This window comes from Polyergus mexicanus, unplaced genomic scaffold (genome assembly GCF_030449975.1).
Source record: "Polyergus mexicanus isolate NDT 795.1 unplaced genomic scaffold, iyPolMexi1.0 SCAF_1, whole genome shotgun sequence".
NCBI classification, from domain to species: domain Eukaryota; kingdom Metazoa; phylum Arthropoda; class Insecta; order Hymenoptera; family Formicidae; genus Polyergus; species Polyergus mexicanus.
The window spans coordinates 673,992-698,512 of NW_027223321.1; the positions used below are offsets into that span (position 1 = coordinate 673,992).

General features: G+C 31.3%; 1 protein-coding gene across 5 annotated transcripts in view; it reads left to right on the forward strand.

Moving 5' to 3' along the window:
- The window catches only part of LOC138934960 (semaphorin-1A), a 186,402-nt gene that overhangs the window by 135,511 nt on the left and 26,370 nt on the right, over positions 1–24,521 (forward strand). For all 5 annotated transcript variants that reach the window (XM_070299446.1, XM_070299180.1, XM_070299540.1 and 2 more), the window contains exon 5: positions 4,198–4,368. In XM_070299446.1, the coding sequence (XP_070155547.1) occupies positions 4,198–4,368 (171 nt within the window). The remainder of the gene's footprint in view (positions 1–4,197; positions 4,369–24,521) is intronic.

Below are 24,521 nucleotides of genomic sequence, written 5' to 3' on the forward strand. Positions count from 1 at the left end.
TCGAAGTGTGAGAAAAAGTGTAAAGTAAACGTTCATATCCGCGCGAAGATAAATAAATTTTATTGTAAATGTGAAAACTAACATTCAACAAGTGATTCTTGCTCAACATAATGCATTTAAAACATACGTGTATGTATGTTTAGCTTTTTATATATAAATATGAGAGAAATATAATTATTTCATATATCAATATTTATAATTGAATTTATTTATTAATTTTAATCAATTATTTTTAAATACCGATAGAAACCTTTTTGTTTTTTATCTTTATAAATGAAATTTGCTTTTTATCCAAACGATCTAATGACATCAGAGTATTAAAAAATATATAATTAAATAAAAGATTATTAAATTGTAATCCAATAAAGAAAATTCAATTTCTAGTAGAAAAACATTTCAATTAATTCGAATAATAAATGCATTTGTCAATTTTTTTTAAGCTAATATTTTATTGCATCGGCTGGAAATTATTTTGAATAACATTATACTTTTGACACAATTCTTTTCTCTTACATATATCTCAATCAATGTTTATAAAATAAATTGGATACAGATAGATAAAGATGTGTTTTCTAATGTCATTATACAATTCTAAGGCAGGAAACTAGCGTTTAAATAATATACATGACAGTTATCTTAATTCATCAGACTCGGCTCATATCGCCTCGTGCGTTTTAATTAAAACTTTCCGGCTTGAAAAGAAACTTTGATCGATCGCAAAAAGCGGATTACTTAATTCTGTAGAAAAACGAATATAAAGGAGACTCGTCCGACAGGACGAATATCTCTCTTCTCTTTCGTTTACTCCTGGATAAGCACGCTTTTCCTGTTAACTATGCTTCCTCTTTTCGTGTCTCTTCCGTTACCCATCTGAAAGTTACGCTGACAGGATCCACAGCCGGAATATTCGAATCAGTCTACGAACAAAGGGAAGGAAAAATTCGCGAGAAGTTCTCTCAGCGGTGGCGCATTATGCCATGCTATGCTATGATGTTCCGAAGTCGAATTTATCCGCGGGTTAAAACGTAAAATCGGCCATCGCCCCAGGCTCGAAACTAGCTCGAAATCGTATTACTCGATGAATATGCAGTGCGATTTTGCGGTCGAAAGTTTTCAGCCTGGTTGTAACTCGCCGTGCTGTTTCTGCTTCCGCTCGTCGTACCGTTGCCGGTCCTAAAACCAGCGGGCCAGGATTCTCTCGCAGAGAGACGTATTCTAATTAGAACAAAAAGCGGAATATATCACGCGACTGTTCCTAAATCACATCCGTACCCGAAATCCCGTTCGGCTCCTTAATTGGTTCCTTCGCCATCTCGCTACCGAGCAAGAAATCATTTAGGATCCGGAAATTAATTAAGAATCACGTAGCGAGGCGGCGATTAACTTATATTAATTGTACGACCGAACTCGCGTGGATTAGTCAGCTCTTCGCGGGAAAAGAACGTTAGCCGTTTAATTCATCTTTTGTGCTTCGAGAGTGTGAGACGAGACCGAGCTAACGGATGGATTTTCGATATTCGTAACACAAGAGCTCTATCATTACTTATACAAGATATAATCGAACATGTATTACTTGAGGTACAATAACTTTTACAAATGCATTAAACGTTTTAGCTAACAAGCTGGGTTTTTTTTTTTTTTTATGAATCTATCTTAAAAGTAAAAGCACGGAATAAAAGTATATTTACAATTTATTTTAATAATTTTTCATTAAAAAATAATTTTTTTTTTTTTTGAGCTCAATTTGCGTTTATGATATCAATATTATATAAAGTTAGAATAAATATGAAGATAATTTAAACGTTATGATATATGTACGATAATAATATAAAAATATTTGTACATTTTTTTGTACTACTTGTATTTCTTTTTCATATTTTTCGATAACTTTTTACGTATATAGATAAATATTTTGACTTGGTCTATGCAAATATTCTAATGACATTATCTAACGTATTTGCTTTGATAAATAAGAACGAAATTACTTTTGCTGTGTTTTATTCATACGACCTGTTATTTTTAAAAATTTAATTTGTTAAGCTGAATTAGATTTTAGGATTTGATGCATTCGAATAACGACATATTCGAAGATAATTTGCTTCCCCGGGGACATAATTCGATTTCTCTATCGTGCTAAATGTACTCTCGTTATCCAATTTCCCGATCGAGCTATCGCTTCGAATTATTATCTAATTCGTAACTAATAAAATCTATCGTCATCCGCCAGTGAGAAGAAATGAATTTAAAATTTTAAATAAAGCATTTGAAAGATTAAGATATTTTTTTAAATGTCTTCTGAATATTATTTACAAGATTGTTTATGCTTTTTTATCTTTTAGATATTTATTGAGTTGTTTGAAAAAGTATATTGATAAACTTATGAATCGCAATCGACAGAAAATTCAGCGGCGTGTTCGGGTTTTTAGAAAAACGCATCAATGATGAAAAGTTTTTACCGCGAAATGTGCAACTTTACCACACCCGTTTTATCGAGGCGTGACCAGCCCGAAATTATGGAGAAAACTGGAATTTTCCGGTCGGCCATGAGACGTCGTAAAGATATAACACAGTACCAAGGTAGAAGCTGAATAGCTTGTTCAAGGATTTCTGCTTGGCAGTATGCAGCCGCAGCTCCTGTCATAACCTACCTACCTACCTATCTACCTATCTGCCTTCCTCACCTTCTCCTCTCCTTATCGTTTCGTTCAACTCTGTGTCTCTCAACGTTGCCTCGAGGCTATGAGATGGTCGGTTTAAATAAGGAGACCGAGAACACCGAGACACGACAAGCAACATTTGACTTTTTATATAACCGAGGGGATAATAATGTTCTATAATTAGGATCGCGGCCGATCTCTTTGTTTTTTATTTTTCGAATTTTTGAAAAATTTTAATGCCCCATTTTTCATTCGAGTTTCCGCGGGGCAACTATTCTCCTTTTCCCCTGACTAATTTGTGAACCTTCGCACGATTTCTTATGCGTCATCCAGTTATCCAGTATATTGCGGTCATCTACTTTTATTGTTCAACATTTAAAAACGCAATATATTTTATATATTCGTAAAAAAAGAAAAAACAAAAAAATTCTCTCGTCAAGATGATAAATTATAATTTTAATATAATTTCAATCTGACTGAAAATATACATGATTTTTGTCAATCAATAATACAACAACTGTTTTCTGTCTCAAGATATAAGAGCAATGTTTTATTTTATTATCCAGAATTTGTTTTCCAATCTAAATCCTATCAACTTGAAAAAAATTCAATTAACTCAAGCTCTTTATTCCTTTTTAAATAATCTTACTTCGTATAAAAACTGTAGCAAAGCGTTTCGGGAAGATTCACATCTACTATTTATCTTCGTATCTAAAGAGAGAGAGAGAGAGAGAGAGAGAGAGAGAGAGAAAAAAGTACTCGTATATGAAATGAGAGAATTTGACTTTGATGCATACCTAAAGCGAAGCATCTGAACGATGTAGATTCGGGAAATGTAGCTCTCTCTTGTTACAGGAGCAAATCATTATTCATCAATGCATCTCAATCTAAAGAATAATACGATATATTACTTTCCTCTTTCGCAATTTATGTGCGATAATAATGCCACGCATCAATGCGAGAAGAAGAAAAGAAGTATGAGGCACGTTGTCATTATTATCACGAGTGCGTCATCATCGGATTAAAATTCAACCGCCGCTCGTGGATATTCGTTTATTCTCATCCTCCCGCGTCGAAATGGCGACAATTCAACAAGATTTAACGTCGCGTTATATTATATTTAATTCTATCGCGTGCAGCTTACGCGATATAAATTATACCTTAAAGTCGACTTTAACGTTAAACTTTCGGCTTTACATTTTTCGTGCGGAGATCCTGGGTCTAAATCTGCTCTCGAACGAAGCGGTAACTCGTAAAATTAATGCGATTTCGGAAGGAATTATTAAAATCGAGACCCTTTTTCAAAGCGTCAAAGCGGCAAAGAGGGGAACAACAGCTATTCTGGATGAATTCGATGGCCCTCTCCCTTGTTGGAAGCACGGGGAAAGGATTAATGTCCATTTAAAAATCGTCACTATTTTCATATAAGAGTATTAATCTCTGGCTGACCTCTAATCGGATTTTCCTGTACAAATTCGCGGTGTACGCGAACGCGAAGTCGACCGAGATGGTAATGTTTGCTCGATCTTGCCTGTTTCAGAGATTGCAGTGGTCCAGCAGCGAGGCGCACCGCCAGCTTTGCTACCTAAAGGGCCGCAGTGACGACGAGTGCCAGAACTACGTGCGAGTTTTCGGCAGACAGGGCCCCGATCGCTTCCTCGTTTGCGGCACGAATGCCTACAAGCCGCTCTGCAGACAGTTCACGATCAAGGTAAGATCCAGATAAGTCCCAGAGCATACAAGATATCATCTTAATCACGTGTTCGCACTTGGAAAGGTGAATCTAGAATCTAGAGCGTAAAACGAAAAGAAAAGAGAAACGTCGCGTATGATGTTATCTATTAGATAATTAAATAGATCATCAGATATATTATTTATTAATTATTAGAACTATTTTTTATTTTTTGCATTACAGTATTATACTTTTTTTTTTATTCAAATTTTTTGATAGCCAATTATTTATGCAAATATATTGATTATGGTGTTATTGAAAATTAAACAAGCTTAAAACATACAGAAAGAGAAAGAAATGTTACTAATTTTTTTAACTTTTGAACTCGTATTTTACCCGTAAATAATATTTTGCGAACAAAATTTCATTTTATATAACTTTATGTAGGTTTACTCTTTCTCCAATTATGCTATCAATAAAAGATGGCAGGATATTTTAATATTATATAATATACTTAACTATATTAATATGTGAATGTAACTTTATATAGATAAATTTCCATATAAAATGGTCAAACTTAAACTCTGTATTTTTATTTAGAAACTTTTATATAAAACTTATGATTGTGAGCGTTTATATTTATAGATGACATTGATATAATTCGCATTCCGATAAAGTTAAAAGATCAAATATGTATATCAAGCATGAAAGAATGTAAGATCGATAATATTTGTAAATAGTATACTTGTATTCAAGTTCAAGATAATTCTCTGATCACTTTTTCTGTAATATAAAAATAAATGTAATGCATAAGTATGGCATAGTAAAACTTATTAAAATATTTATCCAAACTTTCTCAGTTATCTCTTTTCATATTGAATTTATATATTTAAAGTTACATTTTTACATTATTGGGAGATATTCTCTCCGCACACACACATATTATATATTATATAATTTTTTTTTTTTTTTTTTTTTTTTTATTAGATACGCGAGGTTTTATTTTCCGAGTTATATAAAATTTGTAAAAAATGCTTAATTGGCTCAATAAATATTCGCTTTATTGACAAAAATATCTGATGCTTTACGCCCTTCTAGATTTACCATTTGAAATATTGACATCCAATTAAAAATCCCTATACTTTTCGAGGCCGATACTTTTCAACCTGTCGGCGCATCGTATCGAAAAAGAAAGGAGGGAATACGAAGCCCGTGTAACGTATCATACAAAATCAAGTGCGAAGTTGCGTTAATGCGTAAAAGAGGGAACGATTGACTCTTTCGACGGGCGATTTTCTCTGAGGGATTCGAAAATGTGTATCGGAACTTAATCGCGCAATCGGTAAACCACAGTTAACTCTTCGTGTTTGTATAATATGTACGAGAATGTGATGCCGCAGGGTTATCGCAATGGCATCGTTATATCCGTAACGGTATTGCTAACATTTCCTGAAAGTTTCATGCAATTCCGGCGCATGGCTTTCAAATTACATAACGCTTTCATCGCGCATACATGTCAGGGTCCAAACCTTTACACGGAGTTACAAAACACCGTAAAGTGGCGGTAACTAATGAATGTATTTCGTGAAATACTTCATTTCACAATCACGGTTGAACTCAATGGTCATTGTGAGATGTATGATTAAGTAACAATCTAGAATATTAATCTTTGTGTACAGTTTGTAAGAGTATTATAGCGTGTACTGTGAGAATGTAAAAAGAGGTGTTTTAAAAATTAGTAGTTTCTATAACTTCAATAGCATAAGTTTTGTTTTCATTTACTTTTAGCATAAAGCTATGATGTAATTGAAGGATTCAATGTAAAAGATACAATGATTTAAGGAGAGTTTTGAAAAATTGAAGAAAATTGATTTGTAGATTAATTTGTATTTGAGAAAATTAATTTACATTGAATTTTCTCGATTTTTTTAAATTTTTAAAAGAAAGAATTATTATTTTTGCACAAAAAAATATTCGCGATTTATGAAAAGAATATATATATATATATATCTATATTTTGAGAGGGCGAAGAAAAGTAAAAACACAGCTGGGATATTATTAAAAGGAAAAAGAGATACTGTAAAACGGGAAAATTCGCTACTTTAATAATTTTCTCCCTTGTTCTCAAGAGTATTTCACAATTATTCGCTCTGGCGGTGGTTTATAGCCTTTAAGCTTCTTTTTGTTCTAACTTTATTCCCGTCGTTCCATGCACATCTTTGATTCATTAATAGTTTGAATTTGCTTCTTTATCGAAACACATAGTTTTTGTGCCAACATCTCTTTCAATAATTTGCAATAATATTTAAACATGCGAGTAGAAATTTTTAATGCTAGCCATTTTAAAGTAGAACATTTCTTTCTAATTTAAAAATTTTTTTAATTTGCATATAAAATAGAACGTATTTTTTCTTTTTTTTTTCAAAAATATTGTTTTTACAATTTTTGCGGTTCGTATCGTATACTATCGATGCTGGGATTTCCGTCTTAATTTTTTTTCCGAGGATGTTCAAACTTCTAAATTGCATCATTAAAATTTTAGACAGATTTGACCATTGTTATTGGTTGTATATGTACATAAATGAAGAGAGAGAATCGTATTATTTAACATATATTTACTATATATTATAGCCAATTAAGATTTTCGGTCAATTTCTTTCCTTTTATTATCTTCGTATCTATTTGACTTGAAAGGGACAAGAGAATTTCCGTAGCTGTTAATAAATGTAGTTATTAGTTACGTAACCAAGATCGAAAAAAAAAAAGATTAACAACGAATTTTGTACAGAGACCGATGTATCGTTCTCGGTCGAATGTAAGTAGAGTTACGGATCGAATAAGTTCTTTATGTAGTACTTTAAAGACGACATCATACATGTAGAGGGTGCAAGGCAAGACGTCGCGGCGCCTGGCGTCTTAATAATGGCACGTCGTGGGAAACGCGTCGTCATGGCTGCCAACGGGCGGATAGTGGACAGAGGGCAAAAGAAAAAAGGGAGAGAGGCACGGAGAGCGTGATTTATCTGCTCGTATCTCTCTCTCTCTCTCTCTCTTTCAGATGACAGAAATGCTCTGCTGCCTGTGCAGCAGCAGGTACACGTGGATCCAGTAACTGACAGAAGCAATTGATTTAAGGACATATTTGTGTAAATGGTTGCGTTTATCTACGCTTAAATTGCAAATTATGATATTATAAAATATAAATTAAATTATAAAAATTATAAATTATTTTATAATGAATAATTTATATAATTTAGTTTAAATAAAAAAAAAATATATAAATTATTTTATTATTAATAATTTGTGATGAAGAAAATAATCATGAACGTTATCTTGCATCTCAAGATGCTATTTTTTTTTTTTTTTTTTTTTTTAAATTGCAATCTATATCTGTTTTCGATCATTATATGTTCTTGATTATCTGATCAAGATAATGAGCGATCCTTGAAGGAGAAAAATGAAAAAAATTCAGAATTATATCCTCTAACGTTAAATATAAAGATTATGGAAATTTGTAGAATCAAAAACGCAGAGCTATCGTACATGTACGAATAGCAGTGGTATGAGATTTGAATGTTGTCGAGATCTTTTGGAGTAATCCAGTCGGTGGAACCAAGTTTTCGAGAAGATGTATCGACGAGTCTTCTAGGAAGTAACTCGCGTCCTCCTTAGGACATCGCGATACCTTATCATTCAGCATCCGGATCGAGGAGGAATTTATTTACCCTGTCTCTCGTAATTTCTCTTCGATCTATGGAAAAGTGATGTGGGGTAGGAAACCCTTGCCTCTCTCTCTCTCTCTCTCTCTCTCTCTCTCACGCGAGATCTAATTCCCGCGTCCACGAAAGCCGGCAATTTTACTTTCGTATTACGCGCCATTAAAAACTCATCCGCTGCAACCGCGTGCACGCGGTGGCGAATAAATCATACGCAAAGTAGGTCTGCTTTTCACCGGAAGTTTTCAGTAAACACGCAAGACCTGCGTCACGAGAGAATCTCTGGGTGAAAAAAAGGAAGTCGAGTAAACTTGCCCGAAATAAATTTCACCACAAATTCAACGATGCAAGATTGCGCTGTTCACTATTGCAACGATCAATACGACGATACGCGAGATACGTAGAAAAAAAAATAGCGCAGGAGTGGGAGGATTTCGTTGTTCCGCTGAATTTTTTGTCACTATTGTCACTATATAGCGAGAATCGCTATACGAAATGAATACTCTCTTTTTTACTTTATCATTTCTTTTTTACAATTATTGAAGCGTTTAATTCGCATGCAACGGGAATAAATAGTAACGGAATGGAATCACAATACGCTTTTAAATTTATAGATACATATAATTAAGATTTTAAAGATTTAAATTGCGTGTGTGTATAAGTGATATTGTAGAGAGATTGAGAAATTTAATTATCGGCACATATACATTTCAACGATCAAATATTTTGAAACTTTTTAAAAGTATTACACGAGCGTTAGTAGGTTACATTAAAATGTATGACACTTTTTAAAAATAATATCGTGTAATCTACAATAATTTTAAATATGATTTGGAAAGATAATTTGATACTGTGGGAAATAACATTGTACATTACAAATTGAGCTGCAAATTATGCGCGCTCTGATTAATAGATTAAATATCGCACTCTCAGAAAGGATTTCCGATAACGAGACAAAAAATATTCTTGACATATTTAATCGTATCACAACCTTATGCGGTATAAAAATAAAACAATTTTAAAATTAAATCGATAATTCCTTTTCTTCTCTCTCGAATTAAATAAGATTGTCTTACTATCTCGAGACAAGAGTAACATATACAAATCTAAGCTTATATATTCTTGCATTTAGAATAACTTGATGTTAACGCCACAATAATCGGCGCGAAACCGATACGCGATGGCGTTACTAGGCATTTTATTCTAGATTTAAGAATTTTCCATTTAAGATTAAAATATTCCTTTTTCAATAATAAATATGATTGTCGCTATATCGATCCTATTTTATGATAGATTGAAGAGTAATAGCATTAGATCCGGAAATCTTTTCTGTGGGTGCGTGTACAAGTTCAATCGTAATCAATTTTCTTTATATTAACCAAATATTAATTTTTTTATAATAATTATAATCGGTCGCTGCAATCGACAATGGAGTTAATGTAACAATGATATATGAAAACATAATTTTTTTTATGATTAGTTTTGTAACTGGTTATCTTGATCTATATTTAATCGTGATTAAATAAAATACTTGGGACATTATTGAATATTAAAAATAATTTTTTATAAACGTATATAAAAGTTTAGTAAAATTTGTGAATACGAATAACCATAAAAATTGGAAAAATTAATTAATCACGTATATGGTTAGTTTTTTCATACATCAAAACAATAAAATTTAGCGCAAAACTATATTGTAAATAATAAAACTTATAAATAGTAAAACTTTATTGTAAATAATATGTCGATCGATTGGATTAAATGTGCCTGAAAACTGCAATTTTAACGTTTAAATATATAAACGATGGATGATAAAAAAAAAAAAAAAAGTAAAAACACATTTTATATTCTTTAGTGTCAGTTATCGTGAATTATATTTTTATTATCGTATTTTTATATTGTATTATTGGTGTCTTGCAAATGGCAAAAATTGCTTCTAAAAAAAACTTTACTCTGAAATAGTAGAAGTTTGTAATATAAAAGTTTGCACTGTAACAATAATTATATATGTTATCAAAAAAAAAAATTTGTTGCCTTAATGAAAGATTGATCGATACAATAAACCTTCTTCTCGCGTGTATTTTTTCATTTTTATACAACATGCTCGTCTATTCGCAACAACATGAATCTTTGATGACAATGAGGCAATTCAATTGACGCATTCTGTGCACACGATGCAGAACTCAATTTTTACTTGCAACGCGCTCGCTGCGATTTCAACGCAAATTCGAACAAAGTTAATATCCCCTTGCCATAATCAAATACAATTCCAATTCCAGCTGCCTCATTTCGCGGTATTCTATTTTAAAGCAGTGAGATTAGATCGTAAAGTCGTAATGTAATGAGAGATGGATCAAGAGTTTATTGATACTTTCCGTCAGCCAATTCGATTCCTTAGCGTATCTTCGAGAAACATTTTAAGAGAAGTTCAATAAATGCTTTAAATACAAATGCACAAATGTCTAGTCTTTCTTTCTTTTTCAAAAATTTTTTTGTAAATAGTATGCAATAAAAGTAAAGTGTTTGAATAAAATTTTAACAAATACCACATATTTTATGACTTTTTTTAAATTAATAGGATTTGTTATTTTATATTATCATAAATTATACATTTAAAAAAAAAAAATTTATATATATTATAATTATATTATAAATTATACGATATATAATGCGTGTGTGTGTTATAATATTGGAAAAGCCATTTCCTTCTTGCAGAACAATTATTAATTGATTTTGGTCATATATTTTGCTAGCGTAAGTGTGTAAAATTTGTTTATTACGTAAGCACTCAAATTGAACATTGTATGAAATTTCTTAAGTGTCAAAATCCACTTTAGAAATAGTCGAACTGATACCCTTGAGTAAAATTTCCAGGCTAGTGATAAAGTATTGGGCGCAACGAATCATCGCATTTCCCGTCTAACTCTCACGTCCAATCACGGAAAATTCAACCCATGACTTTTATTCGAGTCACGTGGTCTGATATGGCTTCGGAATGTAAGAGTCGCCCCTTTTGGTCCATCTTCCTCTCCCAACGAGTCGCTCCTTCCGCCTCGTTTTCGATCCTCACGGTCTCACCTTCTCTCTCTCTCTCTCTCTCTCTCTCTCTCTCTCTCTCTCTCTCTCTCTCTCTCTCTCTCTCTCTCTTTCTTATCGTAGAACTCTCTCTTTCGGTACGCCTTTAATACTCTATTCCCAAAGCATCCATTTCCGTGGCAGTCCTTTAGAATTTCTTTCGTTTCCCGCCCTATGTTCTCGCTACCGCTTGTCTTTGTGTTCTGCCGGAATTCATTCGTCCCACGCCATCTTAGACGAGACACGGTAATTTAGTCTTCCTTTTTTCTCTCTTTTTTCTTATTTTTAAATATACTTTTTTTTATATCACGTGCCAGCCAGATTCTCTTTTCCCTTCGATATCTTTTAAAAATATATGCATGACATACAGTATCAAATTTTTTAAATAAATGGTAACAAAAATAATTTCTTTGCAGTCGCGTGCTTGAGTATAAAAATGAGACAGGACATCTTATATTATGTTATATTATTAGTTTTTTTTGCATATAATTATTACATAATTTCTCAATTCTAAAAAAAAAAAAAAAAAAAAAAGTTTAAATTTATTGAAGATTTTATAATAATATTCTATCTCTCTTATTTAGAATCCAATATTCTAAAAAGATTATGTACAAAATGTTTTCGAACATTCCGGATTATATAGTATCTTTAGAATTTACTATTTTCATAATAATTATAAGATTTAACGATCTTTCTTCTGCAAATTTTATTTTCTTATTCGACTGATCCATTTTCACTTCAGCTTCCTTCAATGCTCATGCGGGAACAATACTCTGAAATTTAATATGCACTTGCTAAATTATCCGCACGTTGATGCGGTACTTACATCCTACATCTCCTCGCATCCTCGCCGCTCCTTTTTCATCTTCTCCCGTATCTTCTCATTTTCCACGTTCTCCATGGTGTCGTTGGCGCAAGTATGCAGCGACGTATATTCGTGCGAAAAATCGGGCAAGTACTGCTACTATCACATGTTATCCCCGTTTCGTTCCCGCCGTTGTGCACGTACGCTACGATAAGCTCGCTTCCTAGTCATCAAGAACCGCGACGTCGCATGTATTTTTATGACGGCGATGCTCCATGGATAAGCTCAGCTAACGAAAGTGTCCAACGAGACATTTTTCGCTTTTCGATAGTCGGAAATAAAATCGTCCTTTCGGAATTTTATATTATGATTTGGCGAATATTTCATTCGGTGCTCATTTAGTATAGACGCATCAGCGATATATATATTGAAATGTGCAAATATATTATTTAAGTGAATTTCGTTACGTTTAATTATTTTATCAGAAAAATTGAATCTATCATAAGTGAATATAAATAAAGCTTTTCATCAATTATCGTATTTCTCGTTAGAAAATTAAACACTTATTATGGATCAAATTTCAAATGTTATTCTTAAATGATTAACATGTTTAATAATTGATTTTAAATGGATTTTAACTTTTGACTGTAAATTTTATATGATATGTCACAAGATCGCAAAAGAGAATTATTATATATTAACAATTAAAATGAATAATGACGTGTAACTGAAAAATTTTCTAGGACAGAATCAACTTTAGAAATTTATTCAGAAAACTCATTATGTGATATGATTTTTTTGGTATATTATTACAATATGATGTAACACTTTTTTTCTAGCATTATATGTGTGTGTCAATTTTAATTATAACTTTTAATGACAATCTTTTTAATCAGTGAAATCACGATAAGATCCATCACTTTCTAAACAAATCAAGCATAACGTATTAAAAAAGATTGTATAAATTGATATTGAAATCGCGAACAAGCATAGTTTATATATCTGTCAAAAGCTTGAAATATACGTGAAAATATACATTGAAAACAAAGTAACTTTTTTGCGAAATATATTCATGTCGAAAACTCATGCTATCACGTATCCAATTTCACGTCCCACAATTCAAATTTCAACCAACCACATTCGAATTTTTTATCTTTTCTGAAGCTTACAGATTCTCTCTTTCTACAAATAGTGAGTTTTAAAAAAATATAGCACTATTAAGCTTCCATCGCACAAGTTCTCACAGATCAAATATGCTTTTTTTGATACAGGTCCTCGGTATATGTCGGATGTGATGATAACAGAAAAAATATTAATACAACCAATTTATTTAGAGCCGAATGTTTTCATAATAATTTAATAAATTTAATATATTTAAGGATTATATATATTTATAATTTATGTAAAAAAATAAAGGATCACGTATATTTCTATTTTTATATGTGTATGTCTAATATATTAAAAATTATTCTTAATGTGAATTAATTTTTTATTTAGAATTTATTTTTATATTAAACATACTTATATTAGATAAATATTATAACAAATATGTTATATACCGTTTTAATCAAAGTTTGATATCTTCTAACGATAGGAAACATTTTAAAATCTAAGACAATTTGAGGATAATATTGATTGAGATCAAATTATATGAAAACTGCATTCTCATTCTGAATTTTGAGCAAACAAACATGGAGTACAATATCCCGCGGTTTAGTACTCATTTCCCTTCCGAGCAGATTTGTATAAAACGAGTTTATTGTTTTCATAAATAGTTTTTTTTTTTTTTTTTTTTTTCATAAACGGAAAATTATACACGATATATGTTATGATTCGAAATTGCGTATAACAGAAAGATTAATGTGATACAAGAAAATAGACGTTATCGATAAATATCATCGTGAGATTTTGATGTTCTGCAATTTTGGTCGATCGTAACGATAAATCTTATCGAATAATCCCATTTGGACATAATCGTTTTCCATTTTTCTGATTCGAAACTCGATGTTCAAGCATTTCTGTTGAAGAGTTTTAAAACTGTTTCTTGTTATACTCTCTTTTTTATACCTTATTCAAGAGTCGCGGTGAATTTCAACCGATATACAATTCGATATAATAATTTTTCCAATACGTAAGAGCTAGTGGTACGCTTAAATCTAAAAATATTTCGTACATACTACCATCAGCAAATAGCCTCTTTCTCACTTTTAGTCCTAATTAAAAGCTATTTCATATATAAAAATTTAATAACTGATTTGTATAAAAATTCTTTATTAATATTTCTAGATAAGAACATTTGTTTCTTGAAAAGTGGTTTTTGATGTAAGAAAAAATTAAAAAAAAAAAATGTTTAATAAATAAATAATTTTACAAATATTTGATTTTATTTTCTCATAGATTACTTATTATTGAGTTTCTGACGTATTTTTTTTATATCTCTAACAAATAAAAATTAAAAAAATATTTTATATAATTATGATGAAATATATATTATATAATAAAAAAAAATTCTTCAAACTGATCTTGCTTAAATTGTTGGCGTGTCTTCTAGACTATTCTTTTCAGACATTTGCTTCGTCTTTGCACATGTAATGTGCTCGCAATAAACTCTGTCTGTGTTTCGCCGTAATCTATCGACGAAATTATCTATGTACTCTATTGTAGATTAGTCACGTCCTATAGTTGTTATATCTGTAGTCGGGTTGTCGATTTTGATATGCGATATATGCGTACAGCCTGATTATCCGTCAGACAAACGTAATCGCGTCTATGTATGGTATATTAATATATGGTAAACGGTAAGAGAGATATCAGCCATAACGTGAACATTTCCAATCTTTTCCAAATAATATAACGCTTCTTTATAGATTTATTGCCAAATATATATTAGCGGTATAGAAAACGCTTCATTTCTGGGTATAACATCAACTATTCTGTACACGAGCGAACATAATTGATAGGAGATGGCAAATGACAGGTGATTCAAGCTTCGACCAGTAATCATAAACAGATGTTTGTACATTCGGAGTATAAAGCGCAAATCATCATCCTAACTTTATCAGCCTATAACCCTTCGCATTCTCATCGTCGAATATCGCCATTCGTTATACGAACGTGTAATTTATGACGTGTTTAAAATAGTCCTCGCGCCGGTACTTGTTTAAATGATTTATTCCCTCGCTTCGATTCACTGTTATCGACGATTGAGAGAATTCCGTGTCACTAAAGTCAATAGCACGATTGAAAGATCAAGGATCAAATCAATACTTAATCGTCAAATTAAGAAACAGATATCTTATAAAATAATATGTAAATAATTTTTTTTTTTTTTTTATATATATATATCTCTGAACGGATGCAGCAATAATATTTTTTATTAGAATGTTTATGTGCTTATTTTCGAGACAATGAAAAAGGGAATGGGACGAGGACGAGAGAAGGATATGAAAAAATAGTTAAATTAAAAAAATATTATACTTCTACATAGATGTATCTTGAAGTTTTATGCTATTGTTGGAATGCTATCGTGTTAGCGGACGTAGCGAATTTTTGCGCATTTATGTTTTATCCGATGCGAAACTTTAATCGCCAGCCATATTCGATAACGATAAATCATCGTTCATTTATGTAGTCGTTAGAAATATCGATTCCATTACCGTCGCGAGCAGCTTTAGCCAAGCAGCACGTTCTCTTTTTCGTCCCTGGACTATTACCCTTTATCGTGCGACGAGATAATTCAAAGCGACTGCTGTAACTCGCCCCGACGAAGTAATTAGTATAACGAGTAAAAGCCGAGAGTCTGTCGGTTCACGCGACACGATCCGTGCTCTTTTAATAACTACTAATCCGTTAAAAAGCGAAACGAACGAAGAACAAACGAGTTATCTCGCGTAATCGGGACGAGAACCTGCCGCTGATTTATTCAATCTTTAATATAGATCTTCAGACTTGCGACATTCATTAAAAGAATAATCTCGAATGCTTATATACAATATAAGTGATACACATATTTCAATTGCATTCATATCCTTTAATATTTATACTACGTTGATTGTCGACCAATTACTGTGTTGATCGCGCACGAATATTACGATATTATTCAAAGAGAGAGATATTTGTGTACACATTAATTGAAACGAGAATAAGTTTACATCTTATATCGTAAAATTTTGTTAATATTATATTTTTGCCGTACAGTTATACATACGCAAAAATCAAAGATCAATCTGTAGTAGATTGAAAGAAACAAATTTTTTTTTTTCATTTTTTCTTTTTATTGAACCAAAGACTCTTGAAATGAATGAACGTTTCTGTATGAAAGAAATAATATTTTTTCATTCTTTCTAGAAAGCCAATTTTGCATTAATGCGTACGTGTCCCTTGATCGATTCGAATTGTCATGTTAGCGCCTCGAGCATCGTGTATCGAATTCATCGCGTTTCGACGCGAATTCTGACGTGTCATATTTGTTGACAGTCAGCGAATATAATGAGCCATGCCGAATGGTTTTCTGCGGCATGCTATAGTTCAGCGAGACTATAAATTATTTAAATTTTATTATATGTATGTTAAAAGTTAATAGAAAGTTTGGTATTTCTTTAATATGTTTTCAAAACATAGACTTTAATTTCAAGATCATTAACCAATTAATTAATTATTTAATTATTTAATTAAAATTACATATAAATTATATCTATGTTACATTATGTTATAAAAGTTTGTTTATTTCAAATTTTTATAAGTATATATAAGGATAAAAAATATATAAAATATATTTTATATCAATAATATATTTTATATATTTTTTATCCTTATATATACTTATAAAAATTTGAAATAAACTAATTTTTATAACATAATGTAACATAGATATAATTTATATGTAATTTTAATTAAATAATTAATTAATTAGTTAATGATCTTGAAATTACTATAAGCAGCGCGTCCGTGGGAACCTTACCATGGTGGAAATTACGGTCGATTCTCTATACAGAACGTCCCAATCTACCGTGGCATATCTTTTATCAACACGGAATCTTTGATCAATTTGAAATCAATGTCCTTGATAAAAGACAGTTGACAGAATAATGGATTAATCTTTAGATTATAAGCGACTGTAAATGACGAATTTTTGGGAAAGTAAACTTCTTTGGTATGCGCACAGTGACGTTTTATCGTTTTATCAAATTTCAAACGCATCGAGCAATTTCAAACGAACTGAACAAATTCAGTAATTCGAGCATTTGTTAAATAAATATATACATATTGTCGAAAATTGAAAATTCATAATACTTTTCAACATTTTTTTCTCTTCAGAAAGAATCTCCCATATTGGTCTTCACATCGGTCTAAGGATCTATGATCAAAAAAACGTTTGGTGTATTTTTCCCTTGGATATTCTATCATCTATCTCATATCTCAAAACTCTAATTGCATTGCATTTTATACATAAAAGAATCCTTTTTAAAAAGATGATAATTATCTTAATTATATGTATATACAGGGTGTCCTCAATTTAAATGGCAAAACTTTAGGAGCGTGTAGGGGACCGAAAAGCTATAAGACAGAAAGTCTTTTAGAGGTTTGCTTGTTTTTGCTCCATTTTGGAGAAAATCACACACAAAAAAAAACCGGTTTTCGTTTTTTTACTTATCTATTTACATTTTATTTATGTTATCATCTATTTAATGCAGATATTGTTCAAAATGTTGCCCTCTTGCAGCAATGCAAGCAGTTACATCTAGCACTGACCTCATTAATTGCAGCTAGACATTGTTCTAGCGATATTTGCTGCACTGTATCTATGATTCGGTCTCTTAATTACTCACTTGAATTGTTTGGCACCGTAAAGGATAACATCAAGTGTTTACATATGTAAGGAACCTTGAAGTGGAAAGTTTATTCGGTACCGATCAATTCGAGAGAGCAACTGACAATGGGAGATTGAATTTTTGCGATTTTCTCTAAAATGGAGCAAAAACGAGCAAACCTCTAAAGGACTTCTTGTCTTAGTTTTTCGGTCCCTTACACGCTCTTGAAGTTTTGCCATTTAAATTGGGGCACCCTATATATAAAAAACTAGAGATTAAAAAGTTAGACGGAAATTATATTTACAGAGTAAGACGGAATAAAAAATATTTGCTCTTGCTAATTTTAATTTATTTTATATATATAAATAAATATAGTTTAAATATGCATATTCATTTTAAATAAATATTTTTATTAAATAAATCTTACCTTTAGTAAATATTTAATACGAGAATATTGAATGAATAAAATATTTATATTTTGAAAAAAATGTAAAAATTGAGATAAAACTTGTAATATTTTGTTTAAAAATTTAATTTATATATATATATAAATTTGAGACTCGAGATTTAGTGTAGAATCTCTATAGGTAAAAAAACGCGATAATTTATAAATAATTTTTATAAATTATAAGCGGTACGTAAGGCATATGACAGATATCAATTTTAGTATATCGTGTTATCGGTAATCGCTTAACACCATAACGTTGAATTCAACATGATCCCTTTTTTTTTTTTTAATAATTAGGCGTTGTTTATCCGGCAGAGTCTGCTGAAATTTCAATACAAGCGACCAACAGCTTGACATATGTCAGTTGGTTGAATGAAGTATATGCTGCGCGACGAGTGACAGTAAGCCGATTCGATATGTCCGTCTCTTTTTTCCGGTTCTTTTTTTACGTTTTATATAAATGAGAGTCACATATGCGAATAATAAATTCATGGATCGCTCGTTGTGTTCAACTTGTATATTCTGCTATTTATATCAGACGCTAACTGTGTGTCGCATATATAAAAAAAAATCTGTACTTCATACATACAATGATTTATGATACACGAGAGTGCTACTTTTACAGAAGGGTATAAATAGATATATTAAAGAGAAATATATAATATAAAAGTGTAAATTTTAAACGTAGATGTCGATACGATTGAGATTATCTCACTTTTATCACTAGCTGCGGATTTTATGTCATATGAAATTCAAATCAGCTGATGCGAGATTGATTTGAAAATATTATTTAGAGGAAAAGATATCTCTTTTTTAGATATGCGCATCACACATACACAAAGTTGCTGCGATTGATTGACGTAAATTGTACACATTTAAACGGGCGCCGAAAGTAAATCGAAGATTTGTCACAGAAAACTTATAATAAAAGAGGAGAAATAGCCTGCAACGTACATGACAGCAAATACATTCACAGAAAGCGTAACAAAACGCATTCTATGCGCCGGCAGCTTAACAAATAATATTACGATTCCCAAATATGTTGCTTATAAGAGTAACGATTAATTTTTTATACACATAGAGTATATTTATTTTGCATTTATTTAATAATAATTTTACCATTTATTTAGAGATAGAATGCGAATAAAATTATTACAATTTATTAATTGAATGTTCGCGATGAAATTATTTCTTGATGCCTATTTCTCTTGATTTCGCCTGAAGCAATGATGGTCATCTGGAGTACGGTGGAAATCAGAAATGTTACGAATTTATGAGACGATCTAGTCCGCGGTTTTGTACAGCCACTATCGAAATTGTTTCGAAAGGTGCAATTCACCGAACAATTGCCAGTGTAATTTCGCATATTTACCGTCATGCGCACAAAAGGCATCCATTTGTGAAATTACGCGCGTACACCGTCCTATATACGTCTTGTACATGTTTCATATGCACATTGCACTATCGTTCATGCCGATAGTATGTGCGTGTCTGTAAACTCCATTGAACCGCACGAGCGCCTCGACAGGCGCGCACGTAGGCTCTGCATGAGGAGCTTTTTCATCGGATATACGATTAGATTATACAAAGTTCTATCTATTTCGATATAAGCAAAGGAGTCTATTCACGCAAATCGCCATTTATATTAATTTTCGTCTTCGAAATATTATGGAATAATTAAATCGCAGACAAGTTCTTTTAATCCGATATAATTTATTATATTTATTTTTATTACGTTTATATTTATATTATATATTATATTTTATTATATTTATTATATTTATTCGCAGTCTAATAAATCTCAATAATTCAATTGCATCTATGAAGAAAAAGAAAATTCTTGAGGAAAGGATCCAACTCGATTAGATCTTGAGATTTAGATTTTTTCAAAAATATAATAAATTACAGAAGATTTTATTAAGTATATTATATTTTTAGAAATATATATAAATTTTACCTACATGCAAAGAGGGGACATTTTTCGTTAGTTTAAAATACATATCTATCGCTAAAAAAAAAAATACAAAACGTTGATGGATTTCAAGCATTTGAATCTTCCGATTAAGCAACATAAAACTCTTCTCACGAATTTTCTGTAATAATTAGCAATATTCGTAAAGTCAGCGATTTAAAACAATATCACTCGCCACAAAAAAGAAAAATGTATTGTATTTTGATTCAGATTATATCTGATTATTATTTTTGACGATGTTTTCTTGGCTCCTTCCACGTAGAAAAGTATTAATCTAAAGTTTATTAGATCTCTTCGAACAAATTTCTGAGCGAGTTTCCATAATTTTCTAATATTATCTCGAGTAAGACAAGTTAAAATTTGCATTTAGTGAATAATCCAGCAGGCACCTTCCGACCGGTTCATTTGCCCGCGGACAATTATTTTCGTGGCTTTTATCTACACCTATCCTACCTACCTAGAAGCATCTATCATTGTACGTACTGGCCCGCACGTTCCCAGGAACAGATATCGCTCACTTATTACGGTATTGTATGCCTTACGTGCAACGCACACACGTGTTAGGAGGGCTCGTTCACCCTGTGAATGAACTAACGTTAAATAAAGATTTGCCGGGGACAGTTGTGGTTAATTGAAATAATTAATCGGCTCATTGTACTGCTCTCCCTCCTTTTGTCTCGCCTCTCTCGTGTCGCGAGAATACGTTTCGTCTCGCGATTGTATACGAGAAGATTGGCGGTTACTCTTCCCAATGGAATTCCGGTTGAATTCACTGTTTTGCAGACGCTGCTTCCGCTCGAAAGTACATGTCCCTTCTCGTTCTCGAGATACGTCTTAAATACTCGCGATCTGATTTGCAATCAGATTATCCGGAATATATTTAACGATACGTACATATTCTTACGTCGATATTGATTACATTACAAAACTTTTAAGTCTAAAATATTCCTAAATTATAGAGAATGACGCGACGATAAAAGCAATTTTTATTTTCAATTGGCAATTAATTTTTCTCTCTTTTACATTTTAATACATTCTTCTACGTATAATTTATTATCTTCATATTTTTCATATATATTATCTTCATATTTTTCACATTTATTATGTTATAGTATTATTATGAACGTTATTTTCGCGCGCGTATTTCAATTTATTTTATAACGTACATCATGGTGAAATCCTCAATTAGCTATTTAAAATCTTTGCTTGTCACAAATTTTATTTATTCAGCAATATATACAGCGAAGCGTAATTTGAAATTTCCTGCCATTGATTCATGCATGTGTATCGTGCATGCGATATAATCTCTGTTGTTGCTCAAATTCGGTCGATTATTCTAAATAGCATAATGACATATGGGTAATTCGTCATTAATTGCTGCGAGAATTTGCACGGTTAATATTGGTTTAAATATTTAAATTAATTGAACATATAAAATATTACACGCATACATATGTATCTCGATCATTTCGATATGTCTGCTTCATCAATATCACAAAGTTAATGCGCGCTGATCCAACGGTTGCATTTTTCTTCTATAATATTCACTTTTATCAATATTTATTTTATATTAAATATTATAGAGAGAGAGAATTACTTATTTTATAAAAAATGATGTGACTTTTTTCATTAGAATTTAAGTCCATAAAGAGACATTTCGTATCTCATGACTCAGCGGTGCATTGTTGCGGAACTAAAATATTAACTGTGCAACATTAAAAAGTTGAAACATAATGGAACATCAAACTTTTAAAAACTTTTTGTTCACAAAATTTTACATGGCAAGGAGCGTGCGCGTCTTTTTATTTCTAATTTAAAAAAAAAAAAATTTTTTTTCAATTTTTGCTGCATATTTTTTTTTCATACTTTTCTTTTTATATTCAAAAATAAATACAAATTATTGCCAAAATATTTTAATGCGTATCAGTTATTTCTCGTTATTGCACGCTAAATCAGAATTACATTTTCGAAAATCAAATGCGCAAATAAATACAATTAACTGATTAATAATATAAAAATATTCCATTTTTGTGAAACGCGTGGTAACCAATATACGCAGGCGTTGTAAGCGGATAACTGTGATTTATTCGTGCGATTTCATCTATAAAATTTTGTCGAATCGCTACTACATGCGCGTTTAATTATGTATACTATTGATCCGTCGAATATTGGTTGTATCAATCTAAATATTAAATATTTATAAACTATTCGTTTACGCGTGATGTGTGCTGTATCGCGTACATTATTCATCGAAGTATTCGACGAAGAAACGATCGATATTTATTAATTTGGAAACGGGCATAATAAGCATTTCTCATTGTCGCGCGTTAATTGCACGTAATCGGAATCGCGATCGATTCGCAAAATCGTCCGCCGCGTTTTGTTTATTTATGTTATGTGCACCATCGATCGAATGGAACGATGGCGGATAGGCATTTACAAATATTGACCCATCGAATGCTACGGAAATACGAATTTGCATCTATTTGTAATTCATATGTAAATGACTTCTCGCTATCGAAACAAGATAATATCAGATTGATTTCATAGCCAAAAATGAAATTACGAGTTAAATAAAATCAAGCGCTTGATGAAGATATTAAAAGAATTCTATGTTTAAAGTTTATATATATTGAAACTTTTTTACAAAATTATCAAGTGTATCGGTATTAATTTTATGCATCGAAATACATGAATATATTAAGTCGTAAATCAATATAATTAAAATGCATGATTACAATCGTAATACTATATATGGTATAAACGCGCGATGTTCGCTTTGCACGAGTGTATATGCATATATTGGATTGAATGGAAAGTTCGTGCTATTTTTTTCATCTGTTAGTAGAAAACGAAACGAACTTTCAACCCAATATAAGCATTTATATATTGTCGGTGAATAAATTTTTTTTTTCTATCCTTATACCAAAATCCAAATGTCAAAAATAGCATATGTGACAAAATACTGTGCTTCGTACGTCTGTACGAAGTATTTGTAGTATATCTTGTAGTCGCACGTCTCCTCTTTAAAATTTAAACGCGCTCATTAATTCTAAAAGAAGAAGTGGTTATTTTCTCGTCAGATCTACTGCAGGCCATTCAATTATTCTGTGACCGATAATTTTGATTTATTCGCTCGGACAAGTCACGGTTTATTTTATACCGATTACCGATGTTTGTCGCTTAATTAACTATATCGTCGAATATATCTGATCTGACCGATATGAAGCTTCAGAAAAAATTCATGAGAATGATGAGAGAATACTCGTTAATTCAGGTTTTTTTCCTTGTTAGTAACCATCGTGATCGTGTTCTCTAAAAACAAATAAAGAAGAAACGAATGGCATCGGAATGCAAGTGCGCGATCAATATTTGATTGTTTTTCGTTGCGGCCAATTCGTCGCTTACCAATGCGGCTTGTGTATAATCACAATTTATTCGTGCGGTTTCGACCGATGCGTTTGATTCAACCACGCATACGTGATCAATTAACTAACGATGGAAACGAAATTTTACGAGCCACTACGAGTACGTACTTTAATTCGTCAGGTCTTATTAATGATGTAGGAATGACGGTTTGCAAACGCTTTTAAACCCACTAGAATCAAATGATTTTCGATACTCGAAAATTCATAAAGTTGTATTTTATGATAATTACGTAATCCATAAAATGTAAAGCCGTGTGTACAGAAATTAAAATATTGATTCATAAGAAAGAGTCGTGCAAGATACACAAGAACTATTATATTTTAATAATAATTTAATTTTTCCTGCGTCGAAATTACGCTATCGAGATTTCGCTATCTTGAACAAATATTTAAATTACGTAGGCTATTTAAAAACTTACGTTAACGTTCAGATATAAATTTTCTCAAAACTTTCGTAATAAATTTTTCTTTTATAAAACTTTTATGAAAGAGGGAAGATTTTTTTATTATAAACTTTCTAACTTAACATTATAAATATATTTACTCCGATTTGTATATACTCGTCTCTCGCAAATTAAAAAAAAATAATAATAATAATAAATAAAAAGAAATAAACCTGTTAAAATTTATTTAAGATTAGCTGAATAATGCTTTTCAATAATGACATTTTTCTTCATTTTAAACTTGCGAAAATATTCTTTTTTAATTCAAAGTTATATTTTTACTTCGAAATTATTATCAATACTTATTTGCAAGTTTCTTTTGTAACTTGGGCTCCGTAACTGAAAAGTTGTACATCTGGGACACGCTGTATACATTGGAAAAGTTTGAGTCTCTCAAGCGCTTTCTTGTTGCCATTTACCGTAGCATCTTTAGTCGCGATGATACATGTAAATATGGATTGTAAAACGTGAAAGATAAATATTAAGCTAAATAGT